Source organism: Sphaerodactylus townsendi, linkage group LG03, assembly GCF_021028975.2.
Source record: "Sphaerodactylus townsendi isolate TG3544 linkage group LG03, MPM_Stown_v2.3, whole genome shotgun sequence".
In the NCBI taxonomy this organism is placed as follows: Eukaryota; Metazoa; Chordata; class Lepidosauria; order Squamata; family Sphaerodactylidae; genus Sphaerodactylus; species Sphaerodactylus townsendi.
The window spans coordinates 165,189,601-165,214,383 of record NC_059427.1 but is presented as its reverse complement, the minus strand read 5'-3'; the positions used below and the strand labels follow the sequence as shown (position 1 = coordinate 165,214,383).

Genomic DNA, 24,783 nt, shown 5'->3' with positions numbered 1-24,783 from the left:
TATCTTGCTTCCCCTGATGAATGGGAAGGTATGACCCAGATAGAAATCTGCTAAAATTACAGGCGCCGCAGAGGCTTCGCCCAGTGCCTCACCACACGGATACTTTATCCTTACCTCGGCAACTGTAACTCTGGTGAGACGCTCTAACCTGCTGCAGTAAGCGTTCCAGGGCTTCAATCTGTCCCCTGTGCCTAGGCTCTCTGCCATCATAGTCTTTCCAGTCTGTTGAACAAAAGAAATAAACAGAATGAAATGTAGCAGAGGAAAGAGAGAGACATTGAGGTTTCTTTGCTCCTGATGCTTTCTGGCCGCAGAGAGAATTGGCTGATGTGAGTGTTTTTAAGTTTGTCCTTGAGAGGAATACTGTGAAGAGCTACTTCCCTTGCAAATTGCTACTGCACTTACTATACCGCTCCTTTATACATTTACTCGAGCAGCGTTAATTATAAGGATTGCGGTGTACAATATCCTGCTCTTAGTTACCTTTGTAACGACAGTTGGCGAAGCACAAAGAATGCAAAAAGCACGGAAGATCTCATTTGCAATCTTGGCTCAAGATGAACCGACTAGACCACATTCAGTACTCAAACACACAATGCAGCTTCCAGACTCCCAGACTCAATTTGCCTTAGGTCCATGCAGGGCCTATGCAGGGAGGAGGGTTAACTCCTTCAACCTCACGGTTTGAGACTGGGCTTCCTGCTTTATCAACATTTTGAGAGAGAGATGTGTGCTTTAAAAATACTGATTCCCACCCGCCCCTAAAATGTTGCACAAGCCTATAATTGCATTTTATGTCTAGAACAAGATACGTCTTCTTAGCCTGGTTTGTCTGAGCTCTTAAATAAGAAACTGCTTTCTTGAATCCTCATCTGTAATAGGCTGATACATTTAAGGTGGAAACAGCGCAGTCCTTGGTGGCCTGCAGAGGATGTCTCCCAGGAGTTCCTTGCAGCAGCAACTTCCTTAAGGAGCTTCCTAAGTCTAAGAATATAAGCCAAGTGGAAAGGCAGTGTTATGTAGTGGTTACAATGTAGCATTAGGACCGGAGTTCAATTTCTACTTTGCAATTAAGCAAGAATCAGTGTAGACAGACTGGCAATATCCACAGTGCAATTTTCTAGCTAGATGTCACTGAAAGAAAACCTCCCTTAGCCCTTGTGCTTCTCCGGACACATGGCCATGTCCAGCGACAACCCAGATTCTTAACTGCATCTACTACAGCCATCTAATGGCAGTAAATGTATGCTCCTCAGAACATTGGCTGTTCCACCCAGCATTACATCCATCTTGTCTGGATTTGTTGTTAGCTTGTTCACCCTTAGCTCTCGATCCAGAACTAGTCTGGCTACATCTGGGGCCTTAGTCAGAGAAAGATATAGCTGGTCATGTAGTCATGTAGTGTAGTTGGTGGTGCAGTGGTTAAGAGTGGTGGTCTCTAATCTGAAGAATGGGGTTTGATTCCCCACTCCTCAAGACAAGCATCAAAATCTTATCTGGTGAACCTGATTTATTTCCCTGCTCCTACATCTGAAGCCTGCTGGCTAACATTGGACTAGTCACAATTATTTCAAAACTCTCTCAGCTCCACCTACCACCCAAGATGTCTGTTGTGGGAGGAGTTGACAAGTTGCTTTGAGGAGGTAAGGGAGGAGTTGACAAGCTGCTTTGAGACTCCTTACAGGAGAGAAAGGTGTGGTATAAATCCAAACTGAGAGCCAACTCTGAAACTCTGGATAATTCTACCATGTGCCTAGAGACATACCCTGTTTCCCCGAATATAAGACATCCCCGAAAAATAAGACATGGTAGAGGTTTTGCTGAAGTGCAAAATATAAGGCATCCCCCGAAAGTAAGACATAGCAAAGTTTTTGTTTGGAAGCATGCCCGACGAACAGAACACAGAAAAATAAGACATCCCCTGAAAATAAGACATAGCGCATCTTTGGGAGCAAAAATTAATATAAGACACTGTCTTCTATTCGGGGAAACACGGTAGATGTTAAACACCATAGGAAAAAAGGCAGAAGCCAGGGTACACTACACGTGATCTCCACTACTCTCTGCATCCTATCAGAGAGAGAATATCAAAACCATTTAAGGGATGCTTCCATTATATCCACTTGGTATTCCATGCAATGCAGAAAGACTGCATGATGTACAGTATCTAACCCCAATGACAGATATAACAAAAATTAATATTGTCTCCAGCTCAGTGGTGTAGTGCCAAGGGGGCAGGGGATGCGCAATGCATCAGGCATGTGCTGATGTGGGGGCATGGCAGGGGCGTGCAGGAGCATGGGAGGGGTGCAGGGCGCATGCATGCCCCTGGTGCAGTTCCCCCTTGCTCCTGCCCTGCTCCAGCCATTCGCATATATATACCAGAACCAGCAGTGACAAAAACAGGCTCAAAAACAGGTCAAAAAGGGTCAAGTCAGATGTGTCATTCAAGAAAACACAGAATTGCTCCGCCCAGTGGTGGGATCCAAAAATTTTAGTAATAGGTTCCCATGGTGGTGGGATTCAAACGGTGGCGTAGCGCCAATGGGGCTGAAGTGAGGGGGGAAGCACGACGGGCGCAGTGGCCAGGCATTCCGGGGGCAGGGCATTAATAATTTCTCTGTTACTGTAAAAAAAACTCTTACTGTAAAAAAAAAGTTCCTAATTTCCAGCTGGTATCTTTCTGTCCATAATTTAAACTCATTATAGCAAGTCCTATCGTCTACTGCCAACAGAAACAACTTCGCCTTCTCCCTCCTAATTGTCACTGCCTGTCCAAATACTTAATACTCTTCCAAATACTCTAATTTTTTGTTTCTAGAGAAAACAAAGAAGGGATACTTTCATAAACAAGGAACTTTACCCCTTATTTCCAAAACATGTGTTTTAGAAACAGCCCAACAGGGGAGAATTACATCTCTGTTTTCTACGCTTGCAGCCTTAACCAGCCACATAGGAAACAACAGGACTTTATGATTTTTGGACCTAATAGAATTTCTAACGGAAAAGCAGACCCAATTAGTAACCCCCTCTCAGCACACACAAATAATTAGTAACCCACTCTCGGGAACTGGTGACAACCTGCTGGATCCCACCTCTGGCTCCGCTGAACGAGCACTTTATGACCTTACCCCCAAAATGATAGAGTAGCTCACTGGATCATTTGTTGGCACAGAGGACGTTTCCAGCAATGGTCTACCTTTAATTGCTTCCTTTAAAGCAGCAGTGGCGTAGGAGGTTAAGAGCTCATGTATCTAATCTGGAGGAACCGGGTTTGATTCCCAGCTCTGCCGCTTGAGCTGTGGAGGCTTATCTGGGGAATTCAGATTAGCCTGTACACTCCCACACATGCCAGCTGGGTGACCTTGGGCTAGTCACAGCTTCTCGGAGCTCTGTCAGCCCCACCCACCTCACAGGGTGTTTGTTGTGAGGGAGCAAGGGCAAGGAGATTGTCAGCCCCTTTGAGGAGATTGTCAGCCTCCTGCAGGAGAGAAAGGGGGGGATATAAATCCAAACTCTTCTTCTTCTTCTTAAAGATTTTGGAAAGTAACCCTTTTTCAAAGAACTGTCAGAGGTGCCCTGAGCTTTACCATACACAATTTAATCTACCAGAAATGGTCATGGATCTAATTTTACATTTCCATGTTCCAAAGTTATCAATATAACCATGAGACCAATCTAAAATTATTGATATAACCCTGAGCAGGAAACGTTCCCTGTAAGCCATGCGGCTGCACAGTCACCGTATCAGTGCCATGCAAATTGGGCAGCTGCCCAGCAGGGGGAGCTCTCCCAGGCAGCTCAGTTCTGCTCACTGGTAGGGAGCTTCCACGCAGTGGTGGGGAGAATCGAGAGGGACTACTGGGAGCAGGTAACACCTCTGACACCTCTGTTACCTGAGATGTATGTACTTTCCACTGATGGTTGGTTGGATCCAATGCACTAGACTTCATTCCTTGGCCATCAGCAATGTTCTCGGGACACAGCATAGTGAACTTTCTTTCACTATTTCTCTAGTTTTAACAAGACCCCAGAAAAGCCTCTCTTTGAGTCTTGACCACAAATTCTCAGGAAGCCCACAGAGATATTTTTTGATCAGATTTATGGGACGCATCATGACCTCGACAGTCTACAATAAGTTTAGATGTCAGTTTTCCCATTTTTTTTTAATTTAAAAGAATACAGGGGATAACCAATCACAGTTCTGTAAATAAAAAGCTTGCTCACAGCGCATTTGTGTACTGACAGATTCATCCAAAAGTTAGGCAGATTGGCTTTGCTGTATTGGCACACTGTATGTGAATATATTCTGAGCCACCAACATGTCAACTGTTTTCAAATGGAGCATGCAATGTTGTTTTACTCTGCAAGCTTGTAAGCCAATATTCCATGGGAAGGATTCAAAATTCCAGGAAAATAACTTTCCCTCATTGTGCTTCATGCTACAAAGGGAACCAGGATGATAACACTGCTGATAGGACTTTTTACACGCGCTGCCCATTCTGAATTCCTTAAAATATGATTTTAGTCTGGATGCAATACCTAATATCTGGATGAAAAGCCTAATTATAGGACCAGGACACCTATTAAAAGCTGAGATGTTCACAGAGAAAGACAGCTAATCTAATGGATTAAAGACTTCTAGTGGATTAAAGACACCATCTAAAAATATGGAGAGTCTGGGTGAATTTAATATGCTTTATTTAATGAAGTGAGATGAAGTAGTCAGACTCAAGTTTCATCTGTTCTTTCCAGTAACATCCAGGCAAACAAATTATATGAATTTACAATAATGTAATTATTGCAACTGATTGCATAATGATTGTAACTAATTACATAAGCATCAAAAACAGATGACACAATAACAGGATCTTTAGAAACTGGCTTTCTTTATTCGCTCCGTGCAAAGTAAATCATATCCATCCAGTGTTATGACACACAGATAATCTACCACCAGTTTTGCTTAATTTACTGTGGCCATTTTTGCATGGCCCACAACCAGTGCCCTAGGTACAGTAAAAGCACCATCCCTTCGGCGCTATTCACACAGCTGCCGCTACTGCACCGTAGAAGCATTGTGCTCATCCCCCCAACAGCGGGAAAATGCTGCTTTCAAAACACGCTCCATGAGCATGTTTTTTGGAAAGCGCCATCTTCCTGCCGGCGCCATGCAAAGGGCACCACAGTGAGGGTGCCGCTTTTAGACGCTGCTTGTTTGTGTCTTTTGTTTACCTTGTCTTTCCTCAGAGGCTCCGGAGGGAGAAGGGACATGCCCACGCTGCCCTCTGACCCCCGTGGGTCAAAGGGCAACGTGGGCATGTCCCTTCATCCCTCTGGAGCCTTGGATGGAAGACAAGGTAAACAAAACACACAGATCGGACTCTGCGGTTCGCAGCAGCAGCAGTTCATGTGAACGGTCCTGTGTCTCCACTGGCATTACTTATGCCGGTGGACAGCCCCTTCTGCGGCCGTGCAGAAACGGCCTTTGTGAAGCTTTTTTTTGGGTGGGGATGGGAGGTGGATTACATTGCAGAGTTGGAACTAGGCCCCTTTCACACATGGAGAATAATGCACTTTCAATGCATTTTGCAGCCGGATTTTACTGTGTGAAATAGCAAAATCCACTTGCAAACAATTGTAGAAGTGGATTGAAAGTGTATTATTCCGCATGTCCAAAAGTGCCCTTTGTTTCTTACAATTTTCTGCTTCCCTGAACTTCCTCCTCAGAGCCATTTTCTAAGTTCTCTCCACTCCCCCTCGCCTGTTTATTTGCAGCATTTCTGTTTGTTTTTTAATTTGGGGGGGGGGAGCAACCTTTGAAGCATCGAGTATACAAGGAGTAGAAACTTGCAGCACAAGGTTTTGAAGCACTAAGAACTAAGAAGAACTAAAAAAAGGGGGGGGGGAATCATGTAATGGCAGCCATAAATAGTTTTGAGGGGGGGAGTGCAAACACACATCATTGTACCTGGGTGGTGGTGGTGGTTTGAAAATGTTTTAAAAACGTTTTGGGTGATTTGTGCTGAAAGGGCCCTTGTCTATTTGGAAGGAAGCTACATTCTGCCATTATGCTGCGGGAAAAGGAACAAACTTCTGTAAAAATGGTGGACAAAATAGAAAAGGTGTGGGCTGGTTATTCAGCACATAAGAGCCGCACGGTCACAGGAATCTTAAGGGTATCAAATTCCTCCTAGATCCAAGGTCAAGCTACAAGTTTCAAAAGAAACTTGTAACAAAAACTTTCACATGACAACTCTGGGTTGGGAAATACTTGGAGATTTTGAGGTGGAGCCTGAGGAGGGTGGAGTTTGGAGAGGGGTAAGGTTTCAATGGGTCATTATTCCATGGAGGTGGCCATTTTGTCCAGGTGAGCTGATCTCTTTTATCTGGATATCAGTTGTAATAGCAGGAGATAACTAGTCTCTACCTGGAGGTTCACCCTATTAGAACAGGGGGTAGGTACATTTGTAGAAGCGTAAACAGAGATTCTGCACCAATAAGGATCTCAGCAAGAAAGGACTGCATATATAGAGAAATAAAGGTTGAATTTCCATATCCTGTCTTTTGATTCTTTTATCTATTTCAAAAGCAAAAATTAGAATGCACATGTTTTCTTCAAATATCAATTTCACAAGATTCTAAGTCTAGAATCTAGCCCTGCTATATACCTGGAACATCTTGTTAATTACAATTGCAGATGGGTCATGACTAGAGCAAGGTGTAACTCTTTTCCGTCAGTACATCTTCAAGGTCGCTTCTCTAATATCCCACAAAATGAGCGTTGCTGTCAATTCTGTCCTGATACAACTGATTCACTTTCTCATATTCTGCTTCACTGTTCAAAATACAACAACATCAGAACTGATTTGAGAACTGTATTACCAACAGGATTTATGCTCCTTTCTGATAAGTTAAAAATGGCTAAGCTTCTAAATAACTCTAAATGCCTACAAAATCCTCCTGAAGCTGTTGCTAAGACACATTTTTTTACTCTGTAATGTACTCGTGCAAGTTGTGCAATAATGATCTTTTTATTGTATTTGGAATTCATGACACACACTGGTTTTATGCCTAATAAAGGTTTTGGATTTGGATTTGAAGATTCTAAGTAAATGCATAAAGGTTACATATAGTAGTTGCTACCAAACGTATAATTTAACCATAATGTTTAAATTGTAACCAACATTAAACCATGTTCCGCTGAGTCAATTTAAAGAAGCCTTCAGGTCTGGGCACTTTATATAGACTGTATTCCTCCAGATAAAGTATTACTTCTATGCGGCCCATAATCTGTCTAAAAATATGCATATTAATATGCATATAAATCCATAAGTATTTGAAACATAGTCCAAGGATATAAACCAATGGTTACCAACTAATCAATTAAAGTTACTTACATACTCCATTCAGGTTGTTATCACAAGCTATTTCAACTAAAGTCAAAAGAATCCGCACTTCAGCGTGATTCTCATTTTCCTAAAAAACCCAATAAAAATCATAAATAACAAATAAACATACACCTATAAAATAACTATCTTCCAAGAAAGAAAATCGTTTTGTACCAGGGGCAGACTTTTTACAGCTTGACTCCCTGCTGTGCCTCTGTCCTCAATGGAAAGCACATATCTGCCTCTCAAAGGTCTATTTAACCCATGAAGTACTGGGTCATTTAAAGCTTTCCAGATCTACCAAAAAGTTATAGAAAACCAGTGAAGTCTATATTTTCATTAAGTCCACTGAAAAAGACACTGTCCAACTTCAATATGAACCTTGAATATTTACTACCATATGTAAGCTTTATGTATTGAATTAGAATCTTGTGTAAATGGTATTTAAAGGAGTCGTGTGCATCCTCATTTTCGCTTTTGAAATACATACCCTGTTTCCCCTAATATAAGACATCCCCGAAAAATAAGACGTAGTAGAGGTTTTGCTGAAGTGCGAAATATAAGGCATCCCCCGAAAGTAAGACATAGCAAAGTTTTTGTTTGGAAGCATGCCTGACGAACAGAACACAGGAAAAATAAGACATCCCCTGAAAATAAGACATAGCACATCTTTGGGAGCAAAAATTAATATAAGACACTGTCTTATATTCGGGGAAACATGGTAACAGAATCAAGAGACAGGGTCCCATAGAAATTCAAACTTTCTTTCTATATGCACTTTGTAAACTGAGAGTCTTATTGATGCAGAACTCTGTTTTCACTTCCACACGGAGGTTGGCAACCGTACATTTCAAATATATATGTAAATCAGTAAAATTTAAGTTTAAGATTTCATTTTGAGATGTTGGGGGAAACAAAATTTCCCAGAGAGCCTCCAGGCTCCAAATAGAAGCAGCAATAGTGAGGATACTGATACACATCACACATTTTGATGCCAAACAGCAGCTTCAGCCAAAAATTTGAACTAAGTTATGAAACTGTTCAGTTCCCAAATTTCAAAAGCATACATACATAAGCCTTTATTGGCATAGTCAGAAAGAGTTACATAAATCAGGAACAATTGCATGAATACATGATAGATAAAAGGCCCCACGGGGAGCACAACAAATACGTTCTACTGGGAACTCTCAACTATCTCCGCAATGAAATTGCTGACCTCTTCACAAAGACAGGGGTCCGAGTTGTTTAACAATAGAGATAACCTAGTCAGATCAGGCAGCCCAGATTGGAAGAAAAAAAAATGTAAGTTGAGTATATTTAGATCTGATGTTGTTAGCATCAAAATCTGAATTGCAGTGCAAAGAGTTGGTGAGTCAGGGTTTCAACCACATTAAGGTTGCAACTGCAATAGCCTTGCAGATTTATCATCTAAAATTGCTGAACCATACCCTTTATTAATAGGGCGAGAGGGCATAGCGTTAAAGCTGCGTATTAATAGGTAGGAGCTCCTCCTGGCTGGTGGGTTTCATTACAGGTATGGAGGTATTGAGGCACATATGTCTCTGCTCAAATGGAATTAAGAGTTGTGTTGGGAGAGCAGGTTCGTTTGACTGCTAGATGTAAATTTGCCAAATCTCTAGATCTAAAGAGTCGATCTCTAGGCATATTGTACCTGCTTCTGGAATAGGACATTAGGTAAGAGTGATTCAATAGAGCGAGAGCCGATGGAAATAATCTTTCTCTCGATTAGAGAGAACCAGGGGTTAGCCTGCGTGTCCTGTAGTGTCCAATGAGACATAGGGCAACGTTCGGATGGCAGGTAGTGAAAGGCGCGAGCCAAAATCTGAAGAGCTCCTATACCAAGCCAGGGTTAGGGAACCTCGCGTGACTCTCCAGATGTTCAGGATTCACTCATCAGATTCCCATCCAGCCCCTACCAGCACACTGGCCAATTAAGGCCATGCAGCATGGAGGCTGATGGGAGAATTGTAGTTCCTGAACATCTGGAGAAATTTATGTTCTATGAAACCACTGCTGCCTAACAAGCTTTATGTTCCAGGCAGAGGGGTGAGGATCCAGAAGCGGGTTCTCCACAGGTTCCCCAAGAGTAGGCTACTGAACGGTATTTGTATGTGACGAGAGGGGGTTTACTAATTGGTGATTTTGCCGCATTGATTTTTGCCTTGGTTACACCTCTCCTCTTCCGGCAACCGGTAGCGTGCAGAACTTGAAGCAGTCTAGCAGGAGGTGCACCGGCATCGCGTGCAGCCCAGCCTGCTACCGCTTCCGCGTGCATTAGTTTCCGCCAGGACTAAAGCGCAGCGCAAAACAATACCAGGAATGCCCCACCGAGATTAGCCCGACAGCATTTAATAGATTGCCGGGTTCGCCCAGCCCCATTGGCGCTACGCCACATTTTGAATCCCACCACCATGGGAACCTGTTACTAAAATTTTTGGATCCCACCACTGGTTCCAGGGTGTTTTGCCCCAGTTCTAAACACAGGGCTGCGTAAGGGACGCAGTTTGGAACCCCCATTATTTGGTGGAAAAACTTGGATTGGGGGACATTCAGAGCTTGGTTCACTGCTTGAATCCAGATGGGGACCCCATAGAGTAGTTGGGATTCAACCTTTGCATTGAAGATCCTTAATGCAGCCCGAACAAATGAGTGCCCTCTGCTATGAAAGAATCGAAGGATTCCAGTGATACTAGGGGAGGACAGAGTGAGCGCTGCCTTTTGAATTTAAGGACCAGGAAAGATTGTGTGAAAGGTGATGCCAAAGGTATTTGGAAACAATAAACTTGCTCAAGAAGGAACATTGTTTAGTTTCCAGAGATATTTTTGGCGGGATCTAGCAAAACCATGATTTTAGTTTTCTGATAGTTAATTGTTAATTTGTTGGTATTACGAGTACTCAAGAGAGTGAATTGTTTCATGAGTCAGCCTTAAGATCCACCTGGAGCGTGATAGCAGCGAACAAAGAATTAGATCCACGTAAAAGCAGGGGTTGAGGCAAACGTGAGAATTCTCAAAAAAGCTATGTCTGTGGATTTTTAAAAATTTCATCATTGAAGTCCCTCCCCTTTCAATGTAACGCACTAATTATGCAAGGGAAGCTATCTTGGAAAAAGGGAAACCCTCATTGGCCTATAAACAGAAGGCTAAGGTTTGGAGGCAAAAAAACCCAAAACATGCTAAGACCACATTTGCACAATCGCCTCCGTGCACTGGGGAACAACTTCTAGAGAAGAAGGAAGTCCCTTATTAGAGCAAATTCTCAATTTGGGCTCCACTTATAAATCTAAGTGTTGATTTTACCCCACCCTCACAACAAATTCTGTTAACATATGAGTAACGGATTGGTGGTGGGTGGTGAGGCGGTGAAGTAAGGCCATAGGCTACCGTTGCGGCTTCCAAGCCTCCAGTGCTTGGAAAAAAGATGTACACTTTCCCCAGCTTTTCCGGTGCTAGAATCGAAATACTTCCAATTTAATCTTCCCTGTTTTGACATCAAAATGTAACTTAGATTTCAAATGTTTTCTCGCATATCACTTTTACTCCAACTTACCCCTGTGTGAGACTTTGGCAACTATGGCTATATTCCTTAAAAGTCTTTTCTCTTAAACAGCTCCATCGCTCTATCTAGGAATATCACCTTCTTCATTTTTCATCTATCCTTTTTGAGACTGAGGCCCTTTCTGCGGAACGCCAAGGCGCACAATGAGGACGGGCAAAAAATGCCGTCCCTATACCAATGTTCACATGGGGATTGCATCTGCTTGGCAGCTGACGCAGCCCTTGCTCCCCAACTGCTGCGCTGAAGCCACTCATTTTCCCACCTAAACCAGCTTACTTAAACGTCGCGGTAATCGGCAGCAGCCAAAGTACGTTTTTTGGCGATGTGAACGGCAGGCTTGAAGATTTGGGAAGGCGTCGCGAGCGGCAGTGGCTGGAAGGTTAGCGCTTTATCCCCTTTTCCGATCAATAACTTACAGCCAGCTGACTCTTCCGAGTATCCACGCGGGGCGGGGACATGCCCCTGGCCTCGGTGCGACTTCTGGAGATCGGCGAATTACTCGCGTGAGGAATACGCAGGGCAAGTCAATCGGCGGCAACAGCGTGAAACGTTTATTTGCTTCCATCTATTAATACCGTTACGTCGGACTGTTACGTTAATGTAGAGCGGTAAGTCCGCGGGTTAGGTAATCGTCGTATCAGCGGCCCCAACCGCCAGCGTAGGCATGGCGATAATTTGTGGAAATTAGCCAGCCTGAAAGTGTAAATTTTCTGGTGCAAGAGTACCTGTTCGAGCTCTGATGTTCGCTAATGATATTGGCAATATTGTAGCCAGAAGGGGGTTTGGACTTAAGTTTCGTTGGTCCTGGTCTGATGTTCTTGACATCACTGTCATCACCGAAGAAGAAGAAGAGTTTGGATTTATAACCCGTAAGAAGTCTCAAAGCAGCTTACAATTTCCTTACTTTCCTCTCCCCACAACAGACACCTTGTGAAGCTGGTGGAGCTGAGAGAGTTCTGAGAGAACTGTGACTGGCCCAAGGTCACCCATCAGGCTTCATGTGGAGTGCAGAAACAAATCCAGTTCACCAGATATTAGTCCACCACTTACGTGGTGGAGCAAGGAACCAAACCCAGTTCTTCAGATTAGAGTCCACCTCTCTGCCACATGATAAAACACCACCTCTTGTCCAGTCTACAAATTCCTTCTAGCTTTTTGAAACAGCTCCGTCCTTTCTTAAAGGACATCTCCTACCCCTGAACAGCTCTCTGATGCCAGATCTCTCCCTTTCCTCCTCAAAACTCACCTCTTCTTTGAAGGCTTTTTTGGCTTAACCCCTTACTTTGATAATCCTTGCTTAGCCCAGCCAAGAAGCAAAATTAAGCCTAAGGATGGTGTTGCAAGATCCTGAGGTGGATCTCTTTTTTTTGTAGCGCATGCCTTTGAGGGCCAATACCAATAATACACTGGCCGGACCGTCCTAGGGGACAAGGAGTACCTTTTGTCCGTCCCCGCATCAATTTCCATCATGTGAGTTGAAGATCACATTAAAGCCAGGCAAAATCCCTCGCCAGAGCTACTGCACTAACATCAGCTGGCTGGGCGGCTTTTGCTGGAAAGCTGCTTTACAGCAGCCCGGCTCCAGGCTGCCTTTAGCCCGCCCACTTAATCTGAGCGGTTCCGGCCCTCTGGGTGAATAGCATTAGCAAAGCAGCTCAGCCTTAGTTTAGAGTGCGCAGGCCTTCGGTGTATTGGTGCTCACAGAGAATTGGCGGAAAGGGGAAGCCAGCTTAGCAGCAGCCAGCAGTACCCGGCAGCAGAGGAGCTGCGATGGATAAAGAAGTGGGCCTGGGCCTTGCCGAAGAAGCTTCTTTGCTTCTCCAGGCTTCTCAAGTCCCCAGTCCTGCCTGCCAGTGCTGACCAGCAGAAGTTGGAGTGTCCCTGCGCAGCAGCCGCGGCAACCGTCAGGTCTGGTGGTGGACCGAGAGGTGTTTTTTTTTTGCGAAGTTATCTATTCGCAGGAAGCTACAGCCCTTCGCAACCTATAGGACCGCCCACTTAATTGTAAGCTTGGAAGTTTAACCACTCCATGGCAGCAGCTGCGGCTGGTAAAACGCACTTTCGGTGCAAGGTGGCAGCAGCAGCCACGTGCCAGCAAGTGCCTGCCCAGGGGGGGGGGAAATTTCGGGCGACAATGGAGCAGGTTTGGAGGCAAAGATCAAACCGAAAACAAAGCAGAGTATTCCTGGGAGGCTAAGCAGGAAGGTTTGCAGCACCTCTCCTGGCCGACGGTATTCCTCCTCCTTACCTGGACAAAGCGTACGCCTGCCCTTAACAACAGACCACCAGCTGGAAGCCGTGGTCGCTTCATTGCTTCGCCCTCTGCTGCTGGAGTTTCGCATCAAAGAGGCATGCGATGGAAAGTGGGCAGCAAAGCGCGGAGGCCACTGGCGCCTCGGTGAGGCAACCCTCCCGGACCTCCCCTGCCTTTTTTTTGCCCGCCTAATGGCAGATCAATCGGCTTAGGCGCGGGTCAACTTCTGTGCTTTCGCCCTCTCGCTGCTTTCGGGCGTAAAAGCGTTATACGTGGAAAAGGGGGGCGGCAAAGCGCGAACGCTGAACTGGTGCCCCAGTAAAGTGCAGCAGTAGTATGAAGTTCAGCAGCGTTTGAAAGCTGCACAGAGGAGGTGCTTTTCCTTCCCTCTGATGAGAAGGTTCTGGCTATCGTTTCCCGCTGGCCGCCCGCATTAAATCCATGGTTTGCCAACAGCAGCAACAGCCGTGTCGGTTCATTTCATGCATTTTCATGGCCAGTTTCCATGGCCAGCGTTGGTCCGCCAGAAGCCACCATGGAGGAGGCGGACTTTGCAGTCTTCTTTTGCCAGTGGAAGCTGAACTTTAGTGCGGGGTTAGAGAAAGGGCTGGTTTAAGTAACAGGTCATTGCATTTGCAATGGTGCATCAACTGAAGAGGCCGAGCGAAGAGCTTCTGTTTTGCCTTTGCATTAATCAAAGAGCGAAACCTCGCCTTAGCCGCATCCTTATATATGGTTATGGGTGCGCTTTGTTCTCTTTCTAGCTTGGGGTTTCTCCCTGAACATGGGATTTTCTGCCTGGCACCAGCGGTAGAAATCCAGCCAGTTCCAGGTTGACTGCTGCTGTCAATACTTTTCCTGTTGAATTTCCTACCTGATTGGATATGTGGCCATTAATCCCACTCCCTGTTATGCAGGCACCCAGGTGAGAGTAGAAGGAATCTAACCCCAGACCCAATAGCTTTTACCCAGAAGCGAGGTATGACATTTAGAAAGTTTGCATATTTAGCATGAACTGGAGAAGAGTATGTGACTAAAGGGTATTAAGGGGAAGCATTAAATTCAAGCAATAGAATGTTTGCCAATCGCTTAGTGTCTGTGAGGGTGGGGAAGGGGAACGAGCCCTCTTTGTTTTCATGCAGTTCAACTGAGGGAGTTCGAGAGATCAGGAACAAGAAAGCATCTGAAAAACAACAGTTTGAAGATTGCTGTTTAGAGTTACCCGGATGTAAACAGTAGAGCAGCAGCTGGAATTATGGTTTACTAAACATCTTCTCTAGGATCTGTTTCCCAGCATCCGATTCTGCCGCCTTCTTTTATGGCTAGTTAGCCCCGGCCAGCCTCTTTACTACCCGAGAAATCGGTCCCTTTCAGTTGTTGCTACACCATCACTACGAATTGCCTCCAGAGGTCTTGTGGCATACTGGCTTCCATACTAGGCTTTGCAAAGGGATCTGTACAGGCCTCTTTATTTCTGGAAGGTGTTTTCTCTGAAAATTGTTGGTAGCATGGTTTGCAGTTATGATTGGGTAGTGAATATATTTGAGCTTTTGATGATGATTGTGTTTATGAACAGAGTTTTAGTAAAATTGTGGGCTATTTCACGGTCATCAATTACTATCTAATTCACAACATGATCCAAATCTGTGTATAGCAAAATCTAAAACCTGGAGCCATAAATGGAGACAAGCCTTTCCCCAAACATTTAAAACCCTTCAAGTTTGCTGATGAAGCCTATAATGTGTATGTTGGGGGGTTAAAATCCCCAATAGAACCCAGGTGCTTCTAGCTCCCCTAAAGACACCTTAAAATAAGGGAACAGTATGAGAAATGCAACACAAGGTAGGATGTTTAGAATTGTCCAGCTTGGCCGCTCCATAGAGACTCCTGTACTTTTTTGAATGTAGCCTTGTCTCCTGCAATGTGAAGAAGGAAAAAAGTAAGTCTTGTTCAGGGAGATTTGGTAAATTTGTTTGAAGAAGGAAGGTTTCGATTTACACCCTGCCTTTCTCTTCTGGCAAAGGAGTGCACTGAAGATGGTTTTGAAGCTCCTATCCTTCCACTTTCCCCAGAGCAGATTGCACTTATGAGGTCAGTAGAGGCTGAGAGAGTTCACCAGCAAAATCAAGCCTCTAGAAAGAACCTACCTACCATACTGGTGGCAATTAGCCTAACCTTCTCCAAAGAAACCAAACTCTCATAGCAAATTGAAACCTGCATCTCCACCAACTTCCCACGGGAATAAAAGTGATATACGGTTAATCCAAAATGATTGCTTCACTTGATGATAGTGAGGGGCAATAGTAAAGGCTGAGAATAACCAGGCAAGAATTCACAGTATGGATACACTGTACTGAATGAGCGTACATAGTGCTTCACTAGAAGCTGGAGGTAATGAGATGCATAGGTCATGTTTCTTCAAGATGTTGGGGGGGTGGGTGGAGTGTTAATTGCAGGTTGTCCATGATTGTCATTGTAGGAAGGTTCATTGCTATTTTATACTGTACTTATCTTCAAAGGAAACCACTTTGAACTTAGGAGTTGTAAAAATGAGTAGAATTAATAGAAGTAAAAATTATTTTCCTACCTTGCCCGAGTAAAGATCATTATGGACAATGGGAAAGAGAGAGAAGAAATGGGAAATAAGAGGGTCCAGCTCAATTGAATGACTAAGAGAATAGAAGCTCAAGAGAGTAGGTTTTAGGGAAGGATGTGAAGGAAGAAGGGACTACAGCAGTGCTAAAACATTTTGAAAGCATTTTGAAAAATTGCCTAAATGTTTGATTTCCTACTTGCTGAAGTGAGAATGGACTATTGCTGTGCTGGGGGCATGTATTCTACTATAATGTAATGATGATTTAAGAAATGACCTGGTGCAAAAAAATCATTGTTTGGTCATGGTGGGGAGGGTGTTGCCCTTATGGGGGGGGCGCAAACTCAAGTTTTGTCCCCGGGCTACCTGGTTTGCCTAGGTACACCCCTGATAATACACACTACTAAACTGCTGGGGTAATAAATTGGTCATAGCCATTTTATTGAGCAGAAGTGTGAGGCTAAGCATGAGTCTGGATCTGGTCATATGGGTACATACTACAGCTCAGCCTTGCGAGTTGCCCCAATCGAGACTTCGACTTCATGTAAGGACTCTGCGGGTGGGCGCTCCTGGCTCTAATGAGATATTCACCGGCCATTTGGTTACGGCAGAGGCGGTCTCGCCTCTTGCTGCTATTTGCTATTCCTGGGAAGGCATTAGCTCCTTGAGCTCCTTTCCCCCTTGCCCTTCCTTTAGAGCCATACCCGTAAGCCAAACCCACTTAAGAACTAAGCTACTGACAACCGAGAATAAGCATGCATTAGCACATAGAAATAGGAGGGGCAGGTGGAGCAAATCGTCAGCCCGCTGAGCACATGGCCCCAGACAAAGGAGGGTGCCAAGCCGTTTTAAGACAGTCTTATTTCGCCCTCCTTTTCTTCCGGTGACCTTCTAGCCCTTTTCTGGCATGGCTCTCCTCCCCTTCTGCCACATACTGAGAAGCGAGGTATCAGCTAGTCCGCTACCCTGTAGCTCAACCACGCCTCGTGGTGATTCACAGGCGTCTTTAGTACATACTTTCTTCCTGTTACACTTGTGCCCTCCAGTCTCACTGCAACCCTCTGTTGGCTTTTAATGCTTATGGTACTGCTGCAAGAGCCATGCATATTAATGGCACTGGATGCCAGTAAACGAAGAAACAATCTCATGCCGCACTGCTTTCTGAGAGTAGCCTGCCTTTTCCAAGACGTACCCCAAAGGCAGGATAATACATAAGGAAGCAGGAAGCAAGTAGGGGGTCTCAATTTAAAAAAATCGATACAAAAATGTCTGGATATGAACAAAACTAGAGAAAGATTGCATCCTATGTTAGTTTCCTACTGAAAGGAATAATTAAGCAAAGGAAATTCTGAACAGAGTTTGGACTTATACCCTTCTTTTCTCAACCGTAAGAAGGCTTACGGTTCCTTCCCTTCCCTGCCTCTCCTCATACACACATTTTGTGAGGCAGGTGGGACTGAGAGAGTTTTGAGAGAACTGTGACTGGCCCAAGGTCACTCAGCAGGCTGCTTGTTCAGGAGTGGGAAAACAAACCTGGTTTATCAGATTCGAGTCTGCCGCTCATGTGGAGGAGTGGGGAATCAAACTTGGCATTTCAGATTACAGTCCGCCAGTTCTCAAACACTACAACACACTGGCTCTCCAGTAATCCTGGCTCTCCAGTAATCCTATACCAGTGGTGGTGAACCTTTGGCACTCCAGATGTTATAGACTACAATTCCCATCAGCCCCTGCCAGCATGGCCAATTGACCATGCTTGGTAGAGATGATAACAATTTTAATCCATAACTTATCCTGGAATCTCATAAGAACTACCACCGATCCTATGCTGCAGCCTATTATCAGAATGCTTTAACTCACACAGTTGGAAGAGGTGAAAGATGCAACAAACTAGGCTGGGGTCCCTTTAGACTTTAACCCAGAATCACATTTTTAATGTTCCCTGTGAAAAAAAAAATCCTCACTCATTAAAAAAAAGTTACCACATCGGAGAAGAAAGTTATATCCTATTATGTCTACTTACAGTGAAGGATTAAACTGAGGGAATTCTTTAAAAAAATTAAATCGGCCACCATAGTTTGAAGTGGTACCTCTATGCCAGACCTGGGCATTATACAGCCCGTGGGTACATCAAGCCAGCGGATGACCTAATTTAGCTCGTGCCAGCAGACTATGACAAGACCTGGCCACAACAGGGGACCTGTTTAGAACCGCACTGCTCATTCTTCCACTAACCCTCCCCTTCCCTCCCTCACCTTGCCACTCGCCAGAAGGGCCTCTGAAGGCCACTCCCTGGCGCAGTGGCTTCGCAGGGCGTTCCTCCTTTGAAAGCCCTGCAGAAGCTGGTTACCTTGGCTGCTTTAAGCCTGGGGGGCTGATCACCCTCGCCGCCCTTAGCAGGGGCGTCTTTAGAAGCCGGTTGCGCTGGCTAACATAACTTCTGCCGGGGGGCTTTCGCGCCATACCCTACCCTGCCTTGCTGGGGAGGCGAGGCCTTTAAAAGCCAGCAGAAGCCGGTTGCCTTGGTTGTTGCCCAACCAAGACGAAGCGACTGCGAAGCTCGCCAAAGCACTCCGATCAATGAAAAAAGTAGGTCAAAAGGACTTAAAGTCTCTCCCCACTTGCTTGATTGTCACAGTGGACAACTATGCAGGTAGGTTAAGCCTGTGATTCTTTGTGCCAAATAGTTCTGTATGCAGAACTGTTGCCACTGATTCCTAGTTGATCTGTGCACCTGTCTGTCACTTATCAGCCCCTATTATGCAGAATTGAGTTCAGCCTTTTGGCCCGGCCCTCCACAATATTTTCTGTTTCTTATGCGGCCCCATGGAAAAAATAATTGCCCACCCCTGCTCTATGCTATCACAATATCCAGAGGCAGGTCTAGATCACAGGATTCATTCGAACAGAAGTAGTGCATTCATTTAATAGCATGACATTTTGGGTAGCATTCAGTTTAAATTGATTTCTTGCCATCAGGAAAACTGACCAAATGGACTTCTTACAATCTTACAAGGGGGGGGGGCAGGGATGGTCAAACTACAGTGCTAAAGTTGCAAAGAGGTGAAAACTCTTAACCTACTTGAAGGAGAAGCACAGGAAGGTGAAGCAGTCTGAGGCGGTCCCCAGCCTTTCATGTTATAAGCAGAGACTCGGACATAATAATTTTGGCCCTGTAATGAAAAAGACAATCCCAAGTTTTGTAAACATGCAATATTTTGAAGCCAGACAGTTAATCATTGGCACTGAAGTAAATATGATGCAGCGGTGCAGCTTACATTTGGGACCCCCACCAATAAGCCCGTGAACTGGGATCCAGGACTTCTGCCTCAAAGTGTAACCTTAAAGGAACCACCAGTTCGATTGTCACAGTGGCCATTTCCGCACAATTCATTTAAAATGCTTTGAGGCAGGAAATAAAACATTTCCTCCTTGGAGTGCCACATTTTTTTAACCCTGGTTCCCAGAATGTTTTTTTATTTCCAGGCTCAAAATGTTTTAAATGAATCCCCTTTTGAAATGATCCTTGAGGCTGAAACATTTTCAGAATGGCTTCCCTGCTGTGTGTATCTCTTTAAAACATTTTTCAACCCTCCCTGCTGTCTCTGAACCTTTTTTTTGGTGCCATGTTCCCCCTCACCAGTGTTTTAATCATTTCTGTGAGTTTCTGTGAGTTATTTTGTTATTTTGGGGGGCTAATCTACAAGGCGAAATGTGGAGAAATGTAGCAGGAAGCTGTGAAGCGCCGATTCATCAATGAACAAAAAAAAGGGGGGGGAACCACATAATGGCAGCCATTAATCGTTTGAAGGGGTTTAGTGCAGACAAAAGGGGGGGACTGAACATGTTTTACAAACATTTTAGGAAATTTGTGCCGAATCGGCCAGTGTGTGTCTTTTAGATTAGTGGTTCCCAACCTTTTTGACATGGGCAGTTTTCCCCACTTTTAAAAATGACGTCGGTTTCATTCGGCGTGGACCTTTTCAGCGCGGGGATTGTGTTCCCCATTTTCAGCAGTACCGGAAATGACGAGCACTGAGGGGGTGCGAGAGCCGGGGCGGCTGCGTTGTCGCTGCCTCTGTAGTGGGGAGTGCCGCTGGACCCTGCGCTATTTGGCAAGAGTAGCGCGCAGCAAACGGTGAGTGGGGCAAGGCCCATAGTGATCCACAAATCCAAATTCACTTGGTGAGGTTACCCATGAAGGGCTGTCCTAAGTTTTTCCTTTTTTGGCCTAGGCAAATGATGATTCTGGCACCATCTAGTTCAGTATTCCATTTTCTACAGCGGCTAACCCATCCCCACTCATCTGTAGTCAGCATCCATTGTTCAGGAAGGTGAATACGTGACTCACCCAACCTGCTTCAACACGTAGGCCCCATCAGGGTGACAGGCTAAAGTAGGAGGGAGTGGGGATAGACAGAGCTATATATTTGAGGCTAACTGTGGGAGAGTCAAAGATATGAAAGCAGAGAGTGACGAAGAGTCTGTAAACAGAGGCAACCTAGTGAGTTAAGCATCTGTGGGAGTTTAGCTGCAGGGCAAGGAAGCCAGAGGGCTAAATCCTCAATTTCAATTTTAACCTTTAATGTCATATAGGGCTAAATCCTCATTCAATACAGGAGAAGCACAGGGCATAGTGCACAGGGCACTTATCTCTTTTCATCTCCAGCTTAAACAAACAGCATACCAGTTATGAAGGCAGAAAGCCAGCAGGGGACAGGGGCAATCCAGTGTACTGCAACATTTCCTGTAAGCTGTGCATGGCCGCCATATTAGTGCACTGCAGATAAGGGGCTGCCCAGCAGGAGGAACTCTCTAAAGTGGCTCAGTCCTGCACAATATTCTGGAACTTCCATGAAGCATCAGGGAAGGCATTAGAGAGTAAGTTGGTCATGTGTATGACTAACTGCTTGTTGGAGCGAAGTCATGGGGGTGGGTGCTCTGTGTGAGAAGCTCCAGGCTTTCAAGGAACAAGTTCATTTCCTTGAAACGAAAGTAGCTTAACTGGAGGATTTGAGACAGACAGAGGGAGTGTGGAGCCAAAAGGGACCAGAGGAAATTGGGATCAACAAAGAGTTCTCACAGGTTCAGAGAGTAGGGATTACTAATTTATTTCTATGTTAGTGCTGAAAGGGGGTTACTAATTGGGGATTTTGCCACGTGAGTTTTTTTTGCCTTAGTTACGCCCCTCCTCTCAGCAGTAGCGCGCAGAACTTGAAGCAGCCTAGCAGGAGGTGCACTGGCGTGCGTGGCAGCCTGCACCTGTGTGCATTCATTTCCTGCCCAAGGACCGGGGCAGCGGCTACGTCCTTGCCACAGGAATGCCCCACCCCCAGAATGCCCGGCCACGCCCCTGTCGTGCCCCGCCCAGCCCCATTGGCCCTACGCCACAGTTTGAATCTCACCACCATGGGAACCTGTTACTAAAATTTTTGGATCCCACCACTGGCAAGGACTCTGGGCATCCAATAGATACATCCCTGTCCCATGGTGATAACTCGCTGCCAGTTATGGATAATGGAGCCCTTAGTGAAGAAAGATGTGGTGCCTTAGAAGGGACTCCTTCATTGATGGATGAACATATATCCTCTCAAGCCAAGGATATACTTCTGAGGTGAGGGGGACTTCCTCTAGTGGGAGACTCAATCCTCAGACATGTAAGCAGCGGGGTTTGTGGTGGGAGCATGGATCATAATGGTGACGTGCCCTGTCAGGTGTGAAGATTGCAGACATAACCTGTCACTTACACAGTTGGGTAGATAGTTCTGGGAAGCAGGGATGAGCACAATTTCTTTTACTTGATAAATGTTGAATTTGGTTTTTAAAAATCTGGAAATTTTCGGTAAAGCCAAATAATGTCGATACTCAGCTTTATTTGATGAGATAAGATACAAGATAAACTTTAATGTCATTGTGCACGCACAACGAAAATACAAACATCCCCCAATGCACATTTCTGCAGTCCTCACACCCCATCTTCCACAATCCCCCTTCCAACCGTCCCTACACAGCCACAGTCACATCAACGCGACACCACGGAGTTCAGCATAGCCACAGCTCTGGAATAGAAACTGTCTCTGAGCCTAGTTGTCCTTGTTTTTATGATCCTGTATCGTCTGCCAGATGGTAATATTTCAAAAAAAAAGAGCATGCAGGGTGAGACAGGTCTTTCAGAATATTCTGAACTTTCTTTAAGCAACGGGAATTATAGAGTTCTTCCAAAGAGGGGAGGGGGCATCCACTTATTCTCTGGCCAGTAGTAATTGCCCTACGGCACGCCTTCCTATCTGCCACTGTGCAACTGGCAAACTATGCACAGATGCAGTGTGTCAGGACACTCTCTATGGCTCAGCGGTAGAAGGTCACCAGCAGTTTTCCATTCAGTTGTTTTCTTAAAAGTCTCAGATAATACAATCTCTGATGGACAACCACTGCGGCAGTCTGCAAATCCTCTCTAATCATAACACTAAGGAACTTAAAGCTGGCCACCCGCTCCACTCAATCCCCATTAATAACCAAGGGCTGAATTTCTGATGTTCCTTCTGTAGTCTACTATCAGCTCCTTTGTCTTATTGGTATTAAAGACCAAATTATTGTCCCTGCACCACGAGAGCAGACGTGGCTTTTTAACTGGAAATTTTCAGGGTTTTGAAAACCCAAACCTGAAATTGATGGAGAAAAAAATATTCTCTACCTTTCTCCTCACCGCAGTACTCAGGTCCATGTGGACTGGAGTTCGACATTCAGTTGAAGCCCTCTCTTCCCTTGTTGTCATTTCCCAGGTCTACATGGACTCTGAGTGCAGTTGATGAAATCACATAGACCTGGGAATTGAAGGGGGGGGGGGGTTGAGCTCCATGGAAAATAGTCTAATCATGCTTGGTTTTTTCGCGGCCTGGGGCCCCTGTACCTTCGGGACCGCCTTATCCCATACGTCTGTACACAATTTACTGGTGGTTCCCAGCCCCTCAATGACATGGCTGGCCTCCACTCAGGCCAGGGCTTTTACGGCCCTGGCCCCTGCCTGGTGGGACACTCTTCCTCCAACTTTCCGGGCCCTGCGGGATCTTGGAGAGTTCTGCAGGGCCTGTAAGACCAAGTTGTTCCACAGGGCTTTTGGGGAGGCCAGCCGCTGATGGTGAGCGTCCTCTTTGTCTCTCCCTTTTAACATCCTGGGAGCTGTGACACCTAGATCTACCGTCCCCTCTCTGGGAGGGTTTTTATTGATAGTTTTAATACTGGATGCCAAGTGGTTTATGTGGAACGCTGTAATTTTATGTTTTAATGATGCTATTTATTTATATTAATTAGTTGCTGCTATTACTGTCTATGTAATATTATTTTGTTGTTCACCGCCCAGAGCCCTCAGGGGATGGAGCGGTATATAAATATGACAATAAATAAATAGATGGATGGATGGATGGATGGATGGATGGATGGATGGATGGATGGATGGATGGATGGATGGATGGATGGATGGATGGATGGATGGATGGATGGATGGATGGATGGATGGATGGATGGATGGATGGATGGATGGATGGATGGATGGATGGATGGATGGATGGATGGATGGATGGATGGATGGATGGATGGATGGATGGATGGATGGATGGATGGATGGATGGATGGATGGATGGATGGATGGATGGATGGATGGATGGATGGATGGATGGATGGATAGATAGATAGATAGATAGATAGATAGATAGATAGATAGATAGATAGATAGATAGATAGATAGATAGATAAGATGGAGTTCAAGCCCCGATTCCCCCACTGTTGTTTCCCAGGTCTACAAAGACTTGAGAAATGGGAGCGCGGAGAGCTCTTAGTTGAAGCTGTCTTCCCATTGCTGCCATTTCCCAAGTCCACATGGACCTGAGAAATGGAAGTGGGGGTGACGGAGTGGGGGCTTAAGCTCCAGCCAAAAAAAGCTGAATCATGTATGGCATTTTCAGCACAGGGGTAGTTGACTCTTCTGAATAACCTTGCTTGGAAGCATATTCCATTGTACTCACTGACACTTGGGCAAAGTGTCAGTGGGTACGTGATAAAGATGCACAGATTCATGCCACACAGCTCAAATGCAAGCAGCATAGATGGTCAGCCTTTCATTTTGTCAACAGAGAAAGATCTTTGATAGGAGCCAAGAAAATACCCCAAGTATCCCTGTGGCTTCAGAACTGGTGATTTTATTCCTATGCAAATATAATTGATGAATGCATTTGTCAATCAACTAAAATGACTTGTGTTGGATCCAGTGGGAAATGTCCAACAGAAAATGTCCAGTGGAAAATGTGCAACAGAAGTTGGAGGCAGCAGTGGCGTGGTGGTTAAGAGCAGGTGCATTCTAATCTGGAGGAACCAGGTTTGATTCCCCGCTCTTCTGTGGAGGCTTATCTGGTGAATTCAGATTAGCCTGTGCACTCCCACACACCAGCAAGGTGACCTTGGGCTAGTCACAGTTCTTCTGAGTTCTCTCAGCCCCACCCACCTCACAAGGTGTTTGTTGTGAGGGGGGAAGGGAAAGGAGATTGTAAGCCGGGATATAAATCCAAACTCCTCCTCCTCCTCCTCCTCCTCCTCCCATGGCACACCTCCAATTCCTCTCCTCATGATGTTCGGGGGGGGGGGGTCCCCTATCCTACAGATGCAACCAGGAGACTGCATGGGGTGGGCATAAGCAGAGAAATCTCACTCCACTGATGAAGGTCTCTTCCATCAGTGGAGATGCTGTATATGATCCAGCTAGGGTTGCCAACCATCAAGAAAGGCTTGGAGATCTCCCAGAATTACAACCGATGTCCTGGTGACAAAGATAGTTTCCCAACCCTGCCTCCCCCAGAGTCCACCCCTCCCCAATCTCCAGGAATTTCCTAACCCAGAGTTGGCAGCCCAAGATTCAACTCAACTAAGATTGCTAATCATAACTCTTCCTGCCTAGAAAAATGTGACATTAAAATTT

General features: G+C 45.2%; 1 protein-coding gene across 1 annotated transcript in view; it reads right to left on the bottom strand.

Moving 5' to 3' along the window:
* The window catches only part of ANKFN1 (ankyrin repeat and fibronectin type III domain containing 1), a 220,743-nt gene that overhangs the window by 103,753 nt on the left and 92,207 nt on the right, over positions 1–24,783 (bottom strand). The window contains exons 8-9 of the mRNA XM_048487371.1: positions 18,898–18,988; positions 115–222 (exon numbers count right to left, since the gene is read on the bottom strand). Coding sequence (XP_048343328.1) covers positions 115–222; positions 18,898–18,988 — 199 coding nt within the window. The remainder of the gene's footprint in view (positions 1–114; positions 223–18,897; positions 18,989–24,783) is intronic.